Source organism: Rissa tridactyla, chromosome 2, assembly GCF_028500815.1.
Source record: "Rissa tridactyla isolate bRisTri1 chromosome 2, bRisTri1.patW.cur.20221130, whole genome shotgun sequence".
Lineage (NCBI taxonomy): Eukaryota > Metazoa > Chordata > Aves > Charadriiformes > Laridae > Rissa > Rissa tridactyla.
Genome location: NC_071467.1, coordinates 41,752,371 through 41,775,304, shown reverse-complemented (window position 1 = coordinate 41,775,304; position 22,934 = coordinate 41,752,371). Strand labels below are relative to the sequence as shown.

General features: G+C 38.2%; 1 protein-coding gene across 5 annotated transcripts; it reads left to right on the top strand.

Moving 5' to 3' along the window:
* The first annotated feature begins 590 nt into the window (after positions 1–590).
* On the top strand, positions 591–19,848 carry UBXN2B (UBX domain protein 2B). Of its 5 annotated transcripts, XR_008464988.1 has the most exons (10): positions 591–756; positions 2,976–3,076; positions 5,525–5,596; positions 7,163–7,322; positions 7,866–7,943; positions 9,311–9,420; positions 9,878–10,015; positions 12,336–12,497; positions 14,619–17,937; positions 18,498–19,848. XR_008464988.1 is itself a non-coding variant. In XM_054192316.1 (9 exons), the coding sequence occupies exons 1-9, from the start codon at positions 628–630 to the stop codon at positions 14,779–14,781; spliced, it is 1,113 nt and encodes a 370-aa protein (XP_054048291.1). In that variant the 5' UTR covers positions 591–627; the 3' UTR covers positions 14,782–19,848. The 5 variants fall into 5 exon arrangements, 4 of the variants coding, with proteins under 4 accessions (XP_054048291.1, XP_054048294.1, XP_054048292.1 ...); XM_054192316.1 differs by having other exon boundaries at positions 14,619–19,848; XM_054192319.1 differs by having other exon boundaries at positions 14,563–19,848.
* The last annotated feature ends 3,086 nt before the right edge of the window (positions 19,849–22,934 follow it).

The window sequence follows — 22,934 nt, the reverse complement described above, 5'->3', positions numbered from 1 at the left end:
TGGTATTTTGACACCCACAAGGCACTGCTTCGAGCACTCAAAGTCGCCATCTGTCAGGCTGATAGCCCTTTCTCCTCCAAGTTTGCTTAAGCATTTAAGCGAACAACCCTGTTCGGTTTCATCGATTATCAATGGTAATTTACAGTTCTGCAGAGAGCCTTGCGTGTAAAAGTCGACAGAAATTCCCGCTCCGGCCATTGGGCGGACATCGTGGAGTGCAGGTTGCCGGTCTCCACCAAGGCCCAGGCCTGTCAGCGGACAAAAGCCTTCCTCCATCACCAGGTGTGGCGAGGAGGCCGCGGGCAACCCCCACGTTTCCCCCAACCTCCTCTGTGCGTCGGCTGGGAGGGACACGGCCGGGCCCCTGCACCCACAGATCCTTCCCGCGCAAGGCAGGCTGAAGGCACGCACACAAACAGACAGACAGACAGATCGCCGTCCCCCGTGCGGCCTGCACCCTCGGTGGCGGCAGGCCCCGCCGTCACCATGGCAACGGCCCGGTGGGTGGGCGGGGCTACGCCGGCCCGGCCCTTCCCGTTGCCAGGGCAGCCGCCGCTGGCGGCGGAAGGGCTTCGCGGCGCTGGCCCCGCCCCGCCCCTCGGCCGCCGCCGCCACCGCCCTCGGAAGATGGCGGACGGCGGGACAGGTCCGGCCCGGCAGGAAGGGGAAGTGTCCGCGGCGGCGGCGGTCGGCGGTGGACGGAGGGATCGGCAGCCCCGGAGCAGCGGCCGCCCGCCCAGCGCCAGGGATTTGCAGGTGAGCGGGCGGAGGTGGGCGGCCCGCTCCCTCCGCGGGGCGGGGCCGGGCCGGGCCGGGCCGGGCCGAGCGGGGCGGAGCGGAGCGGAGCGCCGGCTCCCCTCAGGGGCGCCTCGGCCTTCCCCCAGGCCGCCCCTCCGGTGAGCCGTTCCCCCGCCCCTCTCGTTGCCAGTCGGGGCTCCCCCCCCTGTAGCCAGGCAGGACTGGGCCTCTGAGCAGAGGCTGTCGCCTTCTGTTTTTTTCTTGTTTTCCCACATCCCCCCCCTTTTTGGGGCTGGGAAGGGAAGGGCTCCTCTGAAAGAGGAGTAGGCACTGTAGGGAGCGGTGGTCGGTCAGAGTGTGCGGTGGTCAGCTCTCCAGGGAACTGGAAGGGCTCTCCCGGCATTTCAGCGCTGGGCTTTAACTGTGTTTGTAGTTCTTTTGGCGCCATTGTATTTCCCGATTATTTGGTAGGAGTGTCTTTCCGCCGCATGAAAACGTCAGTCTCCGCAAAAGTGGTGTAAGACTAAGGACAAGATCTTTTCCCAGGTTTACGCTAAGGACAAGATCTTTTCCCACGTTTGCAGGCCTAAAGTTTCGAGAGAGTTGTGTGATCACAAAATGTTACTCTGCAGATACTTAAATGTTTAATTGCAGACACTTTTAGCAGTATTTCTTTTGTGTGTGTGACTTTGAAACTGTATGAAGGTTGAAAATATTTTATCAACAAATTGATTGGAAAGGAGGTGAATCTTTTGGTAACTGAAACTGCCCCTATTTTATTTAATTGTACATTAATTGACAGAGAAAGATGGATATAGTTTTCTTTTTTCTTGGTTACTATTTGGAATTTTCGTAGGTTCTTGCTGAGATTAACTTTGCTACAATATGTAACAGTAACAAAGTCTGTGTTAGTACTTTTTGTTCGTAAGGTCTTTAGATAGTCAACTGAAGCAGACAGGTGTTTTGGGTAGATGATTATTGATAAAATGTTAAAAACCAAAGAAGTACCGTCCTGGATAAGAGTAGCTACCATCCATCCATCCGTCTAGCTCAGTACTTGATTTGTTTTGGCACCTTAAGAAGTGCGGTATGAGGAAAGCACAGAGGCCTGATCAGGCCCTTTTATGCTCCCTCAGCATCCCTTAAACTCTGGATTAGGGATGGTACAGAGTAGGTCTTTTCCTGTTCCTTTCAGTGTCTGTTTATGGACTTGTCTATGACTTACTCCATCAGCTTTACATATCTAAAAGATATTTGCTTGTATCTTCAGATAGGATGGAGGTCTTCAGTGGTTTTATTGAGCTGTCTTGTTACTCAGTTTAATTTTCTTAACGGGTATAATTCCTCAGCTCATATTGTTCCCCTGCAGAAAATGCCTCACAATAATATGAGATTAATGTCATGTGTTCATAGCAGTGTGTTTTGAAGGACAGACGATGTTTCATTTGATTTTAATGTGTATTCCTTCAGCATAAAACTGTAGTGAAATTATAGCCTAGTACCTATTCTGGTATGTATGATAAAACCTTAGTATCACTTGCGTAGTGTGGACAAAATAGTTCGGGGACAAAATTAAGGATGATTTGACAAACAAAGTAGAGTGTTATTCAGGACAAAAGTAAGATTGCTAAAAATGACACGTTAGATGCGCCTTGCACAACTTCCTAAAAATGAACTTGCAGCATTTGGAGAACCTTTGGGAAACTTTTCTTTTTTTTTTTTTTTTAAAAAAAAAAAAAGTATTCACAATGATATTTTGAATTCAAGACAGCAAGGCTGAATTGGTTCTTAATTCTAGTACAATCTCATTTGAGTTATGTTTTTTTCTATTTCTATGTAAAATGCTTGTAAAATTTATTATTTGCTCCCCAGTCTTATCAGAGGGCTACCAGGCAACTTTATTCCAATTTATTAACATTAAAGAGATGATGCTTACTATATGCATGTGCATATACTCTTGTGATTCTGAATCTACTACAGGCTGAATGCAGTTAGTGTAGCAGTGTGAACCAAATGACAGCAGAGTACAAGTTCCAAGTCACAATGGTATTAAGCATTGTGTGTTTTTTTCATAAAGCAGAAAGCAGTTTGAATTTAGAGAAGTAGTTGGGGTTTCTTATGTTGATGTTTCTGATTTTTCTGGTCATGTGTGCATTTTGCATTAGTTTTTGTCTGGTTTCTGTTCCATATGTAGTTCTGGAGTTACAGACTTCTAATAAGAGTTTTGTTTCCTACAGTTAGCCTTGGCAGAGTTATATGAAGATGAAGCTAAAAGGCAGTCATTGTGTCCTGACAAACCAACGACTACAAAGATCAGTAACACAAAAGTATCACAGAGGTAAGATGTGCTTTGTACTTCAGAAATGTGTTGAATAGGTACTGTATGAGCCCGCAAAACTTTGTCATGCTTACTTGATCTCCTCCTTGTATAAAATGCAATTTACAGCAGTTCATAATTCGGAATTGTGAATCCCTGTAATAATGCATAGTCTGTGTCTTCTCCGAATGTTTTTTAAATTCTATTTATTTAGGAGCTTTTGTGCTATACGGCATTCCAAAACACTTTAAACCCACTTCAGATAGGATAAGATTAAGAAGCTATAAGTGAAATGCAGTGTTGTTCTTTGTTTACACAGACATAATTTGGAAATTTGCTGTATCAGAAAAATACTGCAGTTCTTTGCTTCTTCAAAATTCGGCAAAGCAGTAGCTCGTGTGAATCTTGGCAAGTGAGCTGCTTTGAGTGTTGTGCTTAAGTCAGTACCTAATGAGACAAATATTAATTTGAAAAATCATTAGTAGGTTCATTAGAAAGGCTCCTATGGGAAGAGAGAAATAAGAAGAGCTTCTTAATTTGTCTGGGTTTGGCAGGTGGAAGGAAGACATGTACCTATGTATAAATCCAATGTTTGCTGGCCTGCAGTGTTTGCAGGCATTTGAAGATTCAATGCAGTATTAATTTTTTTTATAAAGAAATCTTGCCAGTTTTTAATTAATTCTTATTTAAATCATTTTAAAAAAGATAAGTCTTTACAACATTACTGTCTTGTATTTGGCTTCTCTTTCAATTGCTGCTGCCAATATGGATCTCTGTTTTAAAGGAGGTTAAGCAGCAGAAAAGATCTTAGTCACCAAAGCCATGCTTCAAGTGCATCTGCAAATGCAGATCTTCAGGAAGAGGGATTTTAGCACAGTGTGTGACACTTGGAAAATAATAGCTTTTTTGGTGAGTGTTTTTGTTTGTTTTGGTGAAACCATTCAAGTTGACTAATCAGCTACATAGAGCACAGTTTATGAACAAATAAAGCAAATGGCTTCATTTACCAAGACATATCATGAAGTTACAACTTCCCACTCCAACTTAAGGGAAAGCTGCAATACAGTATCTCACATACTTCAGTGTGATAGCAGTTGGCAAACACTTGCTCTTTGTTGGCAATCATACTGGAGTCTGTCTGAGAAAGAAGAGATGGCTGCTATTTGCATGGTATCCAAAATGAGATTTTTCTTTTAGTAGGCTTCATTTGGTTCTCAGATGAACAGTGTATTAATTGCAAGGAAACATATCTGCTCTTGAAGTCATCTAGTCAGCTTGCCATCCACAGTTGCAGGTATAGAAGAATGTCTATGGGCTGTGTTGGAGCAAGTGCCATGTTATATATGCTGTCATGTTGTGCAAGCTCCTTGAAACTCAAGACTATTGGCACAAAAATAGAAGCCCCACAAAACCTACAATGCGACAAAGGGAGAAAATAGAAGAGATTAGTGTTTCAAGTGCCCATGACCTAAGTCCATAACAATACATTTTTTCTGAGAAAGTAATAAGAAGCAGATCCTTCACTGGGATGTAGAATTGCATTGTTTTATTGACACTGATACTTTAAAAAGTGACGGCCTGCTCTGCTACACCTTGATTTCAAAGGTATAGTAATCAGACAAAGTACATAAATCTGAACTAGTGATCTGACATTACTCATGTAGTAGATTGTATGTATGGTCTTATCCCATGGTAGTCAGCTACCTCATACACATCTGGCATTAATGAATTTTATTATCAAGTACTACAGGATAACAGCATATATCCATACAGGTTTTCCTGGCATTTTGCAAGCTAACAACCCTAGCTTGTCCTATGGTAGTTTATCAATCTGTCCCTACCGTAAAACAGAATCTGATTCTACATTTTAATCATCTTTTGAAAGTCTTTGTGATGTTGCCATTCAACGTATTTTTAAAATTGTGTAAAATAGAAGTGAGAACAACTACTTTTTAGTTTTTAGGTTCCTCATAGGCAGGGACTCCAGGACATCAAAAAAAGCCAACGTCGACTTTGTTAGGCAGCTTACCTTTTGACAAAACCAGATAAAATGTGGAAAGAATTTGAAGTGTAATTAATTCTGGTAAACTGGATTCTGAAACATCTGTTGAGTTTACCTATTACCTGTGTTATCTGTGGGACCACTAGTGGCGTAAAGCAGAATTCTGCATAACCTATGCTAGAATAGAACAGAAGAGTACAGTTGGAAGAGACCTACAATGATCATCTAGTCCAATTGTTACTGCAAAATGCCTCTGCTATACGTGTGCTCTTTCCTGCTTATTCACTGAGCAGCATCCATGGCTATATGCTGTGGCCAAAAAAAAGTGTGGTGAGAACAAAAAAAACCCCAACAACTCGATATTCTCTGTTTTTGAAAAATAAGCAGTTTCAGAAGTTAGATACGAAGTACTTATTGAAGTGTATGTACCAGTCATCCTCAAACATTTTCTTTTATTCTCTTGGCAGTCTTAAAATTGATTCTCTTAGAAGGTTGAGAAAACCAGAGAGAAGCATGAGCGATGACAAAGAAAACCAAAGGTATTTTTAAAACAAAAAAAAATATCATTTAACAATTGTGGAAGTAATTGGGTTTTTTTGTGACATTCACACTTTGCTCCCCCCCGTTTTTCAAAATGTGTGTCAGTTAAGTCTGTCCTGCAAAGAGCTAGTAACTGCAGAGACTCTATGTGACTTATTAGAGTGTTAGTCGTACACTCCTGTAGTAAAACTATGTTTAGCAGAATCTGGCTGTAGTCATTTAGGACCTGTATATGCCTTAACACGTGACTGGATGGATGTAACGGTTGTAATTTATGCTTGGATTCAGAAGCTTTTTTGCATTTTCTCAAACATCCTGAATTGTTCTGTGTGTCTAATACTCAAATATTTGAGTACTTCCTTTCTTTCTTGAATACAAGCTCTGATGAGAATTCTTGTTTTGTCTCCTTACCACTATAATTCTTTTAAATCTAATAATCAAAGATTTTCCATATAAATGGCAATTGGGATAATAAATACAGATTTATGTACAGAGGAGAGTTGATAATAAGGGATTGTCAGTTATGTGACATCATAAATGCAGTACGATTGGAACAGCGCCTTTGTTTGTAACATACCCACTGCTGATCTTGTGTAATTGTAAAATATGGTGGAATCAAGAGCATTTGGAAGACATTGGCTTGAGAGACAGTTTCGCATGTCTCTCACGCATGATCTGCCTTGTCCCAAGTGGTTAAGTAAAAAGTTAAGGAAAGTTGAAAGTGTTTATTATAAGTGCTTCTTATAGTCAAAACCAAAACACTTTAAAGTTTGCTAGATTTTGTGTTTATATATAGATTTTTTTACAGCATGTATTCCACTGGTATTTAGAGACTTAGAGCGCCTTCCTCAAGATAATTATCAAGGAATATCTTGATCTTCATAGTCAAGCAGATACAGTTTTCAACAGAATTATTTGTAGGTTAACCTTTTATCTTCAAGACCTAGAAATGGGGCTGTGTTGAAGAAAAAGAGCACAAAAATAGCTTTCACAGCAGTTTCTGCTGATTTTAAAATGCCTTGAAAGGTTAATTAAATTTCTTAAAAACTTTCCATTTCTGACATTGGCAGGAATTGAAGTATATTAGATCTTTAAAGATCAAATTGTGGCACTTTTTGAGTTTTCCAACAAAATTCTACGCTTGCTGTGCCAAGGCAGTGTTAGTTGTGAATTTATTCTAATCAGCCCAGGCACAGTCCCATGCACAGGACACCCCTGAGGAAACTGGTCTTTCTGGGAGCAGACGGCATCCACATAAGATGAGGTGTGTAAAGCCATGGCTGCAACAGGACTGTGTTCACTTAAACATATAGCCTTTGCCCCTAACCTCTGGGATCTGTTCCAGAAGGCACCTAGGTAGTTTTGCTAGTCAAATGTCTTTGGAGTAGTGCTGCTTGGATTGCTGGGAAGGTCAAAGCCAAGTGTAACATTTCTGTGATCAGAATGCAAAGGTTTTGTTCTGAATTTGATTCTTTGTTGGTTAATTATTTTTTCTTTTGATGGGAAGAGGAAAATTTTGCTTGTCGTTTAAAGCATTGTTGCTTATGAACATTACTCTTCTAAAGATTTTATTCAGGTGACTCGGAATATAGAGAACTACAGATTTCTGGGGCTTCTAATAATCCAAGTAAAATTGTTGCTGAACTCTTCAAGGAAGCAAGAGAACACGGGGCTGTCCCATTAGATGAAGCCGCACGAGCATCTGGTGATTTCAGTAAAGCTAAGGTAAAAGTTAAAACATATTTTGATCTCTATTTACATTTGTCTCTCTGAAACTCGTCTAACCATATGAGAGCAAATACACGTTTTTGTGGCTTGCGAATAGCAGAGGATACACAGTTGTGTATTATCTGTGCTCAGGTAGCTTGCTCTAGAAAATAAAGCAGGGAGGAACCACACAATTGCAGGGGAAATCTTTAGAAATCAGCCTGAACTGGAATTATTTGCTTTATTTTTAATTAAAATTGATTAAAAAAAAAAATAAACTGCAGTTGCATCGCAATCAAAATCTCCTTATCTGTTGAATTACTAATGTTTGAAAAACTGTACAGATTAGAAACTGAAATACATTACGTAAAACCTGCTTAGCCTGATTATGGTTACTAGGTATAATTTTCCACTTAGACAGTATACAAGTTAGAACAGTGTATTTGCTTTTAATCACAGACGCAAGCTTGCTGATGCTTTTATTTCCACCTAGGTAAGAATATTAATAACCTATTTCAGATACTTATTTCAATAAGCTTTTCTATGTATTTTTTTTTCCAGTCATTTTCCGGTGGTGGATATAGATTGGGTGACTCATCACAAAAGCACTCTGAATACATATATGGAGAAAATCAAGATGTAAGTAAAATTCTGAATAGCAGGAAACAATCTCCAACAGATGTCTGCTTAATGATGTTTACAGCTTGAAATGTCACTATTACTATAACCATGTCTATGAGAAAAAATTAATATCTAAATATTAGATATGTGTTAAGTAGAAATTGTTAAAGCGAAAGTGTCCACAGAGGACAGATATTCATTGGATACCTCTAAGGCCTCCACTGTGGAATTTTCTGACATAAATTTCCTTGAAATTCTTAGCAGACATTCCTTTCAGTTACTTTCCTCTAGCTGTTGTTCTGCATTCTCTTAGCTATGCTAACATTTTAATATTCCTAAGTTAGGAATTGTTTCTTGTTGTGGCTTGCACAGTAGCCAACCTCAAACTTGAGGGTGTGGATGTATTCTAGGAATGGTGAAGCAGCAGGTTAGAGGCCTTTTGAAAATTGTCTGGCCTGCCTTTCCTCTCACTTAAAAAGGAGAAAGTGAGGGAGAGGATGGGGAAAAATAAAGTTCTCTACACTTTGCCATTTGTGTGAATGGCTAGAGCAAACGTTAAGCTTATCTAGAAAAAAAAACAATGAGTAAGGCCAAAGGATGTGGTTCAGGTTGGGGCGCACTATCACGTCACACCAGAAGCTGCTGCCATCTACCCTCTTAAATAATCCTTCTACCCTCTAAGTGATAGCCAGCTGTACTGAGCCTATTGCAGTGGGGTTACCATAACTGGGGGCAGGGAGAGTTTTCTAAGGGAAGGTCAGTTTTGCTGGCTAGCGAAACTTGGGTGTGCTGGACTGCAGGGCAGCTGCAGGGAAAGGAAGTGCAGGCTCTGGTTGGAAGTACAGTAACACAGGAAAATAAGAAGGGAGTGAAGGAGGCTAGTTTCCAGGATTGTTAACATTTGAACCAAATGGAGCTAGTATCAACTTTATTGGAGCTCAGCATGTAATAATTTGAAGAAATAATAGTTTTCACTGTAACTGATGTATCAGCAGTAATTTGTAATTTTATGGATTTATTTCTTCATTTATCAACAAGAAATGTTTACTGGTTTTGAAAGTAATTGGAACACTGTGAATTTCACTACGCAGTCGCTGTATCATCTCTTATGTCATGGATAGCAGATTAGGAGATTCTTTTTCCCCAAGTGTAAAAGTGATCTTGACGTAGGTAGTAGTCTGTAACTATTATTTGCTTTTTCTAAAGGATTCTAACAATGATAGTTACATTGCAGCGCTCTGTTCTTTTGTCATTTGCGTTCTTGTTTGTGGTCTGCTGCATAATATGTTAAGTATAGATTAAAAATTGTATAAATAATCTGTATGAAAATGAACTACTTTATTTGTCTTCATTTTTTTTTTTATTTCAACATTTTTTCTTCACAGGTTCAAATTTTGCTGAAACTGTGGAGGAATGGCTTTAGTTTAGATGACGGTGAATTGAGATCCTATTCGGACCCAACTAATGCTCAGTTTCTTGAGTCTGTTAAAAGAGGGTAAGTTAAAATGGCAACTTTTTTGAGGTATGTCTTTCAAGTGAAGTGAAGAAAAATTCTTTCTCCACATCTTCTTCTCTGCCTGCACCCATTAAATATATTCTGTGTTTGTCATCAAATGCATGGGGCATTTAAAAATTTGGAACGCTTTGGTTCCTTCTGGTGGTTTAACTCTGAATTTTACTTGTTACAGGATGCTTTTAGTTTCACGTGTTTTGTTAGCGCTTTCCAGGTTTTGACTGTCATTACGCTCTAGGTTTTGACTGTCAGCTCACTGATTTTTTTTTTTTTTTTAATTCCTTTAGGATGAAATCAATTCATAAAAAAATTGGACGTCTATAACTTTTAAAGTAAACATACTAATAGTATCAACTCATATTGTACTGTGTAAGGTTTTTATGTAATTTTGTATTGCAGTTCAGAAAATAATTGGGAAACTTTTATTTTTGGAATTAAGGGAAATTCCTGTGGAATTGCAGCGGATTGTTCATGGTGGCCAGGTTAATTTGGATATGGAAGACCACCAAGAACAGGAGTATGTGAAGCCTAGACTGCGTTTCAAAGCTTTCAGTGGCGAAGGGCAAAAACTTGGAAGGTAAAAACCACTAGGTTTTCTGTTCTGTGTTCATATGCTATTTCTAAAGCTGTATTTAATCAATTAGGAGCCTGATGGAGAAGCCAATCGCATGACAAAAGCAATATAAAATTATTCTGTTCCCCAAGTCTCAGACCTGATCTCAGTGTCACCAGTAATCATGAAAGTTTATGTGTAATCTTGAAAAAAGTTAAGTCTTAACCCTCTGTTGGAACTGCTCAGAGATTTGCTAGATGCTTTGTTGTGACTGAGATTTTTGTGCCTGTTCTTGCATATAATTTTGCCTATCTTTTTTTTTACTTTTTAACTTCATCTGTGTTTAAAATGGGAGCAAAGGAAGCTGAAAGGTGATTAGTATTGTACTGTACTGATAGAGGAAGCAGACCCAAATGAATTCTTCCCCATTTAGTGAGGAACAGGCAGAACTTAGTTATAATACGATACTGGCCAGTAAGGGTACACTCTGCTCTGGTTTAGCTGCAGTGCATGTCGTCTTTTATTACTGGGATCATCACAAAGGGAACAGAAGATGCTATTGCAGCAGTATGGCTGATGCCTGACTTAATGCTGATGGAAAATATTTTTGTATGGGAGCAACTCCCATATTTTTTTTCTGGAATGAAGCAGCAGACATACTGTCCTGAAATATAACCTTGTAAACAGTCAATCATTATAAGTTATATAAGGCAAGTCTGTTAGCTTTAAGAAAGAGAAATAATTTGATAAACTGATTTCTTTTAATTTGATTCAAATAAATGGGCAATAATTTGTATCAAAGTCTCTCAATTTTTACTAGGATTGGATTAAAACTTGAAATGGTGCTGCAAAAATCTATAGTAGGAGCTGGGTTTTTTTCAAAGCAAACAACCAGAGAAATCAGTTGTTGCTCCCCTAAATGAAATAACACTGCAAAGCCTGGATTGTGGGAGAGGAGAGGCTCAACTTTTAACCTCTGATTGGAGCCTTCACTTCCTTCAATTCTAGTGTCATTTCTAACTACAGTAGAAACTTCATATATGTAGTAAAACCCCCTGAAATTTAATGATTTAGAAAAGCTTACACCTGGTTCTGTTTCATTTGCTGTCCCGGTCCAAGGGTAGGCTGATGCTGTTAAAACTCTAACGTGTATAATTCAATTGAACTGATACAGAATGTGCCAAAATTCATTCTGTGACTGAACATTTCAGGCTACTTTGCCCAAAAGTGCGTAATCTCTGTTCACCTCTAAGTTGGTCAGTAAGAGTAAACAGTAAATGTGACCTCAGCTCTGCCAATCATCAGCTTTTTCACATAACGATTATAGGCTTTTTAGCATCTTTTTCAGCTGACTTGAGATCAGCTGTTGAGTTGTGAATACTTTCTGTTCATGATTGCATTTATTCATGTAATATGTTTGGTTGCCAAAAAAAGGTATTACTGGTCTGCTTCTGCAAGTAATTTAATTCGGTAGGTGGTTTTTAACTATATTTCATATTTTTAAAAATGAGGAAATGTACTCAGAAACTGAGAATGTTGTAAGCTCTGGTAGGGGTGACATAGGGAACAACTGTATATAATAACTTATTCACCTAAGCACTTGTTTAGATTATTGAAGATTATTAAAGAAAATAGGTGGGGAAGAGGAGATGTTCTGTATGTAGGAAAATATGCCCACCTGTTGTGTGGCATTTTTGTTTGTTTTGCTAGCTTATGAAGTTTCAGATATGTAAGCAATGAAAGGAGCAGCCAAATGGTTATCTCAAATCAGGTTTATGTTCTTTTTATACTAACTGTAAAAAATTCCACGCTTACTATGTGGTGATATCAATTACCTGTTAATATAATTTGTGCTCTAAAAGGGTGAAGGATGCCCAGAATCATGAAGTAGTGCTCCTGGAAGCAATTACTAAAGCAGTTTGGGTCAGTTTAGTGCACTATAATGGTACATGATTATTTTTTAATATAGTCCAGGAGGTATGATATATAAATCTCAGTATAGAAGACTGTCATTTCATGCTCTGTAAGCATAAACAAAGATAGTTTTGTTTATACTTGATTACCTATTTAAAATCATGCAAGTGTAATGATATGCACAGTTATAAGAAAAATAAATATGAAATATTGCAATCATTGACATAAAACTACAAAAACATTTTTTGTGTCTATGAGAAAAGCTATGTGTATACTTAGTTCAGATAACTTTGAGAGGATTTTCATTGCTTATTTGTACTAGATATGCATGGTAGTCATTCAATGAAAAAGAAAACTGAAACGTTATTCAGTTCTGATTTGACTCCATTAGTGACATTGAGTTTATTTAGGTTTTTTTCCAATCCTTTAGCCTTACACCTGAAATAGTCAGCACACCTTCTTCCCCAGAAGAGGAGGAGAAATCCATTCTTAATGCACCTGTTCTGATTGATGATTCCATGCCAGCAACTAAAATTCAAATTAGATTAGCAGATGGAAGCCGATTAATACAAAGATTTAATCAAGCACACAGGTAAATTGATTCTGCCTCAATGTAGGTAACCATAACTATTTTGATAAGTTTGCGTTTTGTCATGAAATGAATATCAGCAAGACATCAAAAAGGGGAAAATACAGTTCCACTGAAATGCTGTAGGTCTGTGTCATTTTCATAACATAGATATACTGGTAAATTGACTGCCAAAGCAAAATTCTGTCACTTGGAAACACAAGATATTTTATAATTGCAAAGTCACAAACTTTTATGACCAATTATGTCCCATGATTTGTAAGGAAACGGTACCAGCCATAACTGTTCTCAGGGCAACTGAAATCCGGACAGCCTCGCTATGTAGTCATCCCAGCCCTGGACTCTTCTTGGGAGGAGCGTGTGGCTGAATCGGATGGCACGGTGAAGGCATTATATTGCAAGGTGTGGAGTATATTCTCAGTTGGAATATAGTCCACACTACAGGCAGAGAAATCCTGTTGCCCATAATGAAGAGCTCCAGCTTTCTACCTCATTACACTTGAGACTGTGACTCAACATAACATGGGTTATAAGTGTAGTCTGCAGCCCATATGCAGAAGGGTGTGTGGGCATAACATGCTCATTTGCAAATCTGGCATGTGAGCTGGACATAATAATGAGAACCAACCTTTGTTTTGTTTTGGGTGGTCATCTTCTAAGAATTGGCAGCCTGTGAACTTGGTGGGTTTTTTAGGTCTGTTAGTAGTTTGCTGATTAGAGCTTGCCATCAGTTTTATTGACATTGTTGGGGCGTTGCCACAAACGGTGTTGGCCAACCCTGTTTATTTGCCTAAGAGGTTGTGTTAGTGCAAGGTTCTGCAAAGCTCTGCTTTGCACTGTGTGGCTGAGAGAACTTTGGGCAGAGGGCAGAGATTTGGGCAGTAATTCCACCCATGCTTCACAGCAAGCAGGATTCAAGCCAGCTTTGATCTGAAATCTGCACTGAGCTTGAATCCTGCCTTGGAGGTGGTCTTAGCGTGGACCCAGTTCCATGTTAATATTGTTATATGGAGAGTTCACGTTTCCTTTTTTTCCTTCTCACTCAGAATAAGGGCAGAGCCAATGTGCAGCTTTCTTCACCTGACAACATACACAGACCACAATAAGGCAATTTTAGCCAAGATAGGGAGGAAGATACAGCAATAATTTTACATATTTTTGCAGACCTGGTAATGTACACTAATAGTACAGGCCCAGATCCTTTCTTCACAGAACCGGCTGGAGAAGTGACTTAGATAAACAGTAGGGCTTATTTGGAGCCTCTGTAGCCGTGATGTGTTTTCTTCTGCCTGCATGAAAGGGTAGAAGTGGTAAACTTCCCAGTAACATCTGTGACCAAGGGTGCGTTGACAGAAGCTTATTTTCATCATTATTAATTTTCTCTTGGATGTGAATCTTTTTAGTTATACTTGCCATATGTATGATCAAAATCAGCTACTAAAGTGCATTGCTTGTGTCATAAGCCTTGAAGACTGGTAGAAAGTTGAAGGCCCTGCTTATTTGGCCACAGTAAATCTGTCTACTTACTAGTTACAATAGATCTTCAAAGATTTATTCTCAGCTTACTTACTGTCATAGGCAGAAACATAAAATTTCAGGTTTTTATCTCTAAAATCTTATTTTTCATCCATGTCTTATAAAACTAAATTATTCTTGTTATACTGCTGATGTAGGGGAAACCTCTTGCTTTTGAAGTGCGTTAATATTTCCCCTCTGCTTTCTCATCACTGTCACCATATATTTTAAGATTCCTCCTTGCATTAATAACTTAGCCTTTTTGGAATATACTAATTAATAGTGAAATTTTTGACACCTGGTGTTGAAATTACTTGACTTTGTGTTAATTGTCAGTTTGCAATATAATTCTGCTACAAATATTATTTCTGTTATTTGAGAAAACAAGCAGCATTCATTTTAATTTTTAAGTTTTTTTATGCAAGAAGCAAAAAAAATTCTAGGCTAAACCCATTAGTCATCTCGATCAAATGGAAATGTAAAATCAACAGGACATATTAAATGGTTTAGGCTGTTAGAAGGTTTTGTATTCTCTGATCGTCTTAATATTCAGAGATTTATGTCAAAATGGAATCATACAAAGTTTTCATGTCCATATGCTTTCCACAGGATTAAGGATATTCGAGATTTCATTATCCAGTCCCGTCCAGCATTTGCAACAACTGATTTTGTTCTTGTGACTACATTTCCAAATAAAGAGCTGACAGATGAAAGCCTGACTCTACAAGAAGCAGATATACTGAACACTGTGATTCTTCAGCAACTAAAGTAATCTTACAGCTGTTGGTACAAAATAGGGAGCGTGCTGCATTGTCATACAATATGATTCCAACAGATGAAAAAAAGAAAAGATCAGCATCTTTTTATTCCCTCACTTCCACGGATCAGATTTTTGGGTTTCATGTCTTCCAGCTATAGCATATCTAACTTTTTAATTTTAATTTCTCAACATTGTTTAACCTTTTTTTTCGGTGTTAAAATTAAGCTTCCATATGTTAGTATGTTTCAAACCACATCTTGTACTAAATGTGAAATGACTCTTTGTTATTTTGAGGGGGGTGGGGGGAGAAGCATTTTTCTGAGGGGGATAGTATCTTTCATACAGTTGGTAAGATTTGCACTATGGAAATGTTTTATGCTGCATTGACAAACAGCCATGTGAAAACTAAGCCTGTAGGTTATGTTTACCTTCCAATCTGTAGTAATATTAAGGTGTTCTGTTTAATAGGTTGACAGATAATTAATGCCCTAATATAATTTTTGTATATTCTGTTTGTAGTGTTTCATGGTGCAGTATAATATTTATATTCTATTTTTTATGTAGTTTTCCCTGTATTGTTGCTCATATGAGTGAATCAGTTCAGGAGATGCAAACCTCAGCTGTTGCAGACTATAGTAGATTGTTCTCATTTGTACTCTAGTTGTTCTACTTGTGAAAATAAGTATGACTTTTTTTCTTGAAGTTAGAGAAATTGGAGAGTCCACTGTCATCTGGAGAAATGCTGTGATTTAGATTTCATGAGAGTAGACCTCTGGTCACTGAATATGCAGTTTAACCCTGTGCAGCTACATGTTTCTTCACATGAACAGTAACTTAAATAACCCCAAACAAAAAAATCCACTGAGATGCACAAACTCAGAACTTGTTTATGCTGTCACTCGTATGCACAAAAGTAGACGTGTTAATTGGTCACCTATTTTTGACCTGAATTTCAGGTCTTTATATTTGGAATTCTGGCCAAAGGCGTTTTCTAGTATTCAGTGGGGATTTGATTGTGCAGCTTTCGGTATACTTGTTTGGATGCTGTATAATTAAACCCTTTAATCTTTGAAATTATATATTTTTTCAAATAACTTGGCCCTGCACTGCAGTATGCAGGTAGGAATCTTATGTTGTAGGCAAACTGGCTGCTGTGCTTTAGTAGTATGCAATTTTATAGTATTTGTGGCTTTATATCAGATGAGTGGATCACACTCTGAAGGAGGGTAAATGGGCTGTATCTCTGTACCAATATGTGTGTTAAAAATGCTGTTTTCACTGATTATTTTATTCTGAAAATATCAATAATTTATTTATGCTAAGCTTATAATTGCTCCGTATATTTGATTAATCTTACATTTTTACCTCAAAGTAGATATTTGACTAAATTTTAAATGTGCAATTGTATTTGAAGTATTTTGTTTTGTAATGTGAATATCTGCATGATTTTATTCATAACTCATTTCACATGCTAAGTAATTAAAGTTTTAAGCTAAAAAGACCATAGTCAACAAATCTTGTTTTCTTCCCAATTTATGTTGTGATGAAGTGGTGATTGTGTTGCATGCCAAATATTTAAGCCTAAGTGGAAAGGAATGGACACTTCCTATGCATATATTTTATATATTAGCACTTCTCTATATAAATGCAAGGCCAAAGTCAGTATTGTGGCATCGATCTTGAGCAATCTGTGTTTTGGGCATATTTCAGAATATAGACAAAGTTACATTGCTTATTACTTCTGAAGACCATTATTAATTAAACACTGATGTATGAAGGACAGTGGTTAACTAAATCATTGGGTTTTTTCCCCCTCTTATTATGCCAAAAACCACAACTGCATATTTTCACAATCTCTTTGTTTCAAATATCTGTTAAACTTTAGTGTTTGGTAGCAAACGTATCAATGCTCGTGTTTATGTATTTTCCTGCTTCTCAGTACTTTAAAACCTGTAGAATCTTCTGTCTCGTAACTTTATGTCATACCTTTCATTAACGTTAAATTCTCACTCTTGTAGCTAACGCGTTGGCATTTTTGGCACAAACCAGTTCTTTGAATACAGCCCTATGTGGATATGCAGTTAAGACTGGCTACAAGGGAGAAGGGAGACTGAAACAAGGGAGAGGTAACTTGGTAGAGGATGATGATCTTTCCCTCACAGCAGCTTAGGAAAGGCTCAGGCTTTACCTCTGCTTGTATTTCCCAGAAATCCTTTATCACCCAAGAGCCAAATAATCCAAAACTGAATGTTTTCTCTTAAAATCTCCCTGCACCTGAATACTTGTGGTTTCTTTTTTTTTTTTTTTTTGATACTGCTCCCATCTTTGTAAACATTTATTCTGGGTAAACACAATCAGCCTTGTTAGTTTTTTGGATTTGGGTTTTTTTCAGCAGCGTATTGAGATGTTTGTAAACATTCTAGTTTAATCTAACTACTGGACACACTTGTGCAATTAGCATATATTAACAGCTATATCATGCTGTTCTTGCTCTTTGCTGAAAATCTGTCCAGTATTAAATGAACCAAGGAATAGCATGGAAGCACTGAGAGATGCTGTTACTAAGCTCCCTGCTTAGTTGCTTGCACTAAGCTAAAGCTCCCTTGATCTTTAAATTGTATTATTCTGTGCAGGGAGAAGAGACCCGGAGTTGAACCTTCCCCTTGCTCATGCTGATTAAGCCTGACAGGCCTCAGCGTAGACAGGTGCTGTTCTATGGGCAGATGAGACAGTCAGCAGCAAGAGTCTGAAATAATAAAAACTGAATTTATGGCACGCCAAAAGCAGTAAGTTTGTGGTGTTTCTATGGGATGGATATAGTTGTAATGGGTTCCTGAAGAGATTCAAAGTAGGACTGCTCGTCAAATATTTGAAAATAAACTGAAAACCCAAAGATTAGTGCAATGATAAACAACAGCAGGCAGCAACTATGATGAACATTTAATGAACTGTAATAATCCTATCAACTGCATCCTTAATACAGCCAAATGTCAAGTTACGGATCTGGAACCAACTGTGAAAGACACCAATAGCCTGGAAAGTGCTGGCCCTGGAAAGGAGTTGGATGACAGTGGGAAAACAATGCAGCAGAACTATTTACACCACTTTGGGGTTTGCAGAGTTGATGTTGTGACTGGGAGATGATTTTAATCCATGTATTTGTTATTGGTGAGTTTGATACTGTTTTGTGGTGCCGGTCCTGCTTCTTAAGAACTTTAGAGACGGGACCAAAAGAATCAACGGAAATGCTGAATTAAATGTCTTATCTTGAAACAGTTAAAAACAGGTAGCTTATCAGGAAGAAAACAGAGGTGAGTTACTTCACAGAGGGAGAAAAAGTATCATAGGGCTGTTTGATAGAGAAAAGCATAACAAGAATTAGAAGCTTGTACAAAGCTGGAAACTCAGTTCAGGTATTTTCAAAGTGAAATTGAACCACAATTTTCAATAGCTGAACTACCGGAATGAACCAGCTTTGGAAATCAACTTCTCTGTCTTCTGGGTTTTTGTTTAATTCTCATTATTATGCTGGCTTTGTGTAAGATTTGTTTTAATTAAACCAAATTTATTTGGGTTTTGCTACTGAGACAAGGTAAAATCAGATGGCTTGGTTTTTGGAAAGCAATTTATTTTGCCTTTGTCTAATCATACTTCCAATTAATAAATTCTGATGTATGTTTCATATTTAAAGGCCAGAATACTGTGCATCTTCAATATTTTCATTACAGGCGTTCCAAAAACAACCTACTGAACTTCAAACAGATGATTAACAGAACTTAGATGACAGACCAGAAGTCACCTTCTTGCACTTCGTACTTGCAACACTCCTCCTTTGGTAATGGTCGTCTTCTGTCCATAACTGAAGAGCTCTCTGACAGCACATCTGAACATTAAAGGAAAGAAACTAAGCTTAAAAAGTTTTTCATCTAAAACTGAGAAGTGAGGAGGGTATCTCCTTCTTTTCTGTTTGCTGGGAGCTGTCTGCTCTCGAGTTAAATATGTGATCTATAAGCTACCGATTTGGGCTCTTTTTCCGGGGCACAAGAAGGTAGATGTGTTATTCCAAACTGCATTAAGGTAAACAGCGAGATGTTCTTAGCAGTGGGGTTTAAAAAATTCCTTTAGGGAATTATTCTGGAAGAGCTACTATTTTACATCTATATATCTACCTCAGTCCAAATGAATTTGGTGAGATCTTAAGACAATTTATGTACTAATGAGCAAGTACTCCCAAAAGGGAATACCTAGGAGTCATTTTCCTACATGATATTTTTCGCTGAAGTTGGAACGGAAAGAATTACTTATGCAGGGCTGTGAAGCTGGCATTTATTTCATGGAATTCTTAGTGTCTTACTAGGTGCTGATATAAAAATTTTGATTGTCTAGCTAGAAAAAAAACAAAAGAATTTATAGTGTTTACTAGATCTGTCATAAAAATTACCAAATAATTGCACTTTGAGGACAAATTACATTATCTGATTTCCAAATTAAATTTTAATTAACTTTTTCGTGGTAATAACAGTGTTTTGGACCACTGGAAGCCTCAAATTTTAGTGCCTGCATTGTGCAAACCCCAGATAAATGTTCCGTTTCGATGAACAGAATTCATTTCTGTTTATCTTGCAACTGTTCCTAATCAAGTTAAATTAAATCATCATTAATCAGATGTTCACAACTTAAATGTCCTTACAGTCTTTTGTGCTGATTTAGTTAATTCATTTTAAATTAGATTTTACAAGTAATAATCTCTGCCTGAATGTGCAAATGTAAGTGCTAGTTTTTTTGGAAAGTTTGCAGTTAATAGAAAATAACTTAGGTAAGATATTTATTGCTACTTGTGTTTGAATTCTTCTCTTAGCAAGCTGGTTCTTGTTAAAAGAAATTGAGAAATATTCAATGGAGAAGACTTTGGCTCTGAATGCAGAAGTAGTGCTGCCGCTTTTTGTCCATGAATGAGTATCTCGATACGTGTGAAATGCTTGTTTTCACTTTTTTATTTATGACTTTTTTTACATTGGTTCTTTTGTTTTGAATGTCATGTGTGTGCTTTCAACACTTTTCATTATAAAATAGTTAAAATCCTGCATATTTTTATTAATGCGGTGCTACTTACCATAGCAGTCCTCAATTCCTGTAGTCTAATAAGAATCATTGAAAGCAGAAGAGGGAGCATAGGCAGATGTTTACGTTTAAATGTTTTTCACTAAATGATGTGCTCCTGCTCTTACAGTCTAGTAATTCTTTTGATTTTCTAAGGAGTCTTCCTGAACACTGTTTTTCCTGGAAGCAGACACAGATCTTAGACCCAGTTGGAACTGCTTGGTAACCTTGGTCACCACTCCAAATATTGTAAGCCAGAATTTATTCTTCCGTGAAAGGAGTGAATGCTTCATCTGGAGACATCAGACCATTAGACCTTGAAACAGTCTGCTCAGAGGAAAAAAGTGAAACTGAATCCTGTCTTAAATCTCAACGCTGGGAAAGTTCAGGCGTAGGCTGAGTTGTATATGCATATTTAAAGTTTATCTTTTCATCCACAAAAAGGGAAAATGGCTGTTCTAACTTGATTTTAGTTGTTTTGAAGGTGCTCTTCCCTCTGCTCTTTGTGGAAAAGGTAAAAATAAGCTTTGTGCAACTGGCTTGCAAGGAGAGAGCTAACTCTTCCTGACCTCACTGTACTGCAAGCTGGTTTTAAGACAGAGCCTAACAATCCACCTTGGTAGAATCAAAAATCAAACTCAAAGGCCTGGAAACATTCTAGGTTTCAGCTAGGCATAACAGATAGGTCTGGCATCAGGCACAACCCTTAGTGGAGGACTAAGCCCTATTATTAGGGATGTGCCTAAGGGAGGTTCCCTGAACATTTCCGTCTTGCCCATTGTATATTAACCACGCCTGTCACGTGGGCAAGGGGAAATCGTAAATGAAGGATTCTTTGCCATGTGGTGATTTAAGGTGTTGATGTCAGCGGAGTCATTTCGACTTGCTGACAAAAAGGTTTAATTTCAAAGGGGTATTTTTGGAAAACAGAGTGCAATTCAGCATGAAGGTTTCTGCCTGGGTCTCATGATCTGTACTTGCCCCTCTCTAAAGCAATTACTTAAACGAACAGAGATAAATAAACGGAGGAGAGGGGGCAGGTGGATGTGTCAGTCTGGTAAACCCAGAGGCAATTTGAGCCTAGGAGGCAGAACAGCCACACTCAGCAGGCGTAGGCAGGAGAGGATGCTTGTTTAGTGCGGACCTGTAACACATCCCTGCTGAAATAGTGAGTGTTCTGTGAGAGGCTGTTAGCTGGATCAAAGCTGGGACTCCAGGCTGCTCAGCTTCTGACACATGCTTTCCTTCATTCCTGGCTCTCTACTAGTTGTCTCTGCTGGTCGTTCAGTAGAATAGTGCCTGGAGTATGTCGGCTCTTACAGACAACTGTAGCGGATTGCAAGAGTCTGCTACAAAAGGTAGACTTGAAGTCTTCCCCTTTCCCTCAATATCTTTCTTGATCAAGTTTCTTCAACAGAAGACCCAAAGATATACTAAACTAACGCTTAACCTGGCTGCATTAATCAACTTTGGATTGTCTTATGGTCTCACCATGTCACCTAGAAATATTGCACTTGCCCTACTTCTGTCTAATTGGTTTGCCCCAAACAAAACAAATTATACAATCAAAATTTTGGTGCCTTCCCTGTATCCCTTCTGGTAAGCTTATGGTGCTGGCAGATAATTTCTACCCAAGGACTCCAGCCCTGTGGAGTTCTCATGAGGGAAGCTCTCCTTCCTCAGGTCCTCAATTCACTATGGCAAGAATTATTTTTTTTATTATTATTACTACTATTATTTGCTTGGTTTATTAGCAAATAAAGTTTGGTTAGTCATTGTGTATTCCAGGCTGCACAGAGTTCTCCAATGTTTTGATATTTCACATTTAAATCTAATTCTTTGACGCTTCCCCAAGGGACTCAATAATATATGAGGTTTACTTAGCTAGTGCTTTTTGTTTTCCTGTTGTTGCAGAGCTCAGCCTTTGGAATACATTTCTGTCTTTTTTTTGTGTTTTTTTTGTAGTATGTCATTGCCCAAATTAAGAAATAAAGCTTAGGTTGCACATGTGATAGAGACGTGGAGTAGGTCACAGTGTTGGTAAATAAATATGAGAAACCTAGAGCCTTGAAAGGATTTTGGAAGAACATTGATTCTCCATGTTTCTCCTATAACCTGCACTGACCTCTTCCACACAGCAGTTTTTACTTGTTATTTACTCAGATAAACATTATCTCATATGTGTGCAGAAAGTCTCTAAGTTCTGTGTCAGAGGCTTGAGCCTGCAATGCTTAATGCATCTCTTCCTAAGGAACTCCCTGGAGACTGTTGGCACATGTGAAAATAATTAACTTCAGGTTTAATGTTCGAATCCTAAGCTTTTTGTGGCTCGTGCCATGTCTCTCAGTGTGTGTGCGATTCCTAAAAATAGTGGCAGTAAAACTTTGAAACAAAAAAAAAAATCAGTTTAATGACTACGTTATTGGTTTCTCCAATTCTAGCTCCTAATACCAGAACAAATTCTAGCTCCTAGTGCCTTGACTGATATTGCAGTATCGGTCCCATGAATCTCCAAGTTGATGCATTGATGGCTATAATCTGTAGCTTTGGCGTAGAGAAAGTGTATGGAAGAGAAAAATATTTTTCTCTTTCTCTTTTGAAGTGGCAGTTTAGCTGAACCCATAAAAAGTCAGAACATGTCAACCTGGCAAGGTCTGTTTGCCTTAGATGTCTATATAGGCTTTATTACCCAATCAACTGCGCAAGCAGAGAAGGTAGAGGTGACCTGGAGTCAGTGATTTCCAAATAGCTTTTACTCGTGACCAAGGCCACCAACAAACACGCATGTAATTTTATAAATTTTCTTAGAATAGTAGCACATGCAAGCTCAGATAGTACTGCTGTCTTTGTGCAAGCACAGTAACTAAGTATTTGTTAAATGCTGTTACAATAATGAGATATCTTTATTATGGAGAAAACTATATTTTGTGAATAGACTTGTTTAGGTCTACTCTTAGATGAACAAATCAGTCTCTTTTCCATAGAGTAACAATGTGATAGTCTATAATATCGGTTTTTGTAATATTTTCAGAAGAACTTGAAATTTTGTATAGTAGCAGTAGCAT

Bases quoted from the DNA above. Each gene is read 5' to 3' on its own strand.
- UBXN2B (XM_054192316.1), top strand. From the start codon at position 628: ATGGCGGACGGCGGGACAGGTCCGGCCCGGCAGGAAGGGGAAGTGTCC. The intron at 3,077-5,524 runs GTAAGATGTGCT...TTCTCTTGGCAG, and splicing joins AACACAAAAGTATCACAGAG to TCTTAAAATTGATTCTCTTA. The intron at 7,323-7,865 runs GTAAAAGTTAAA...TTTTTTTTCCAG, and splicing joins GTGATTTCAGTAAAGCTAAG to TCATTTTCCGGTGGTGGATA.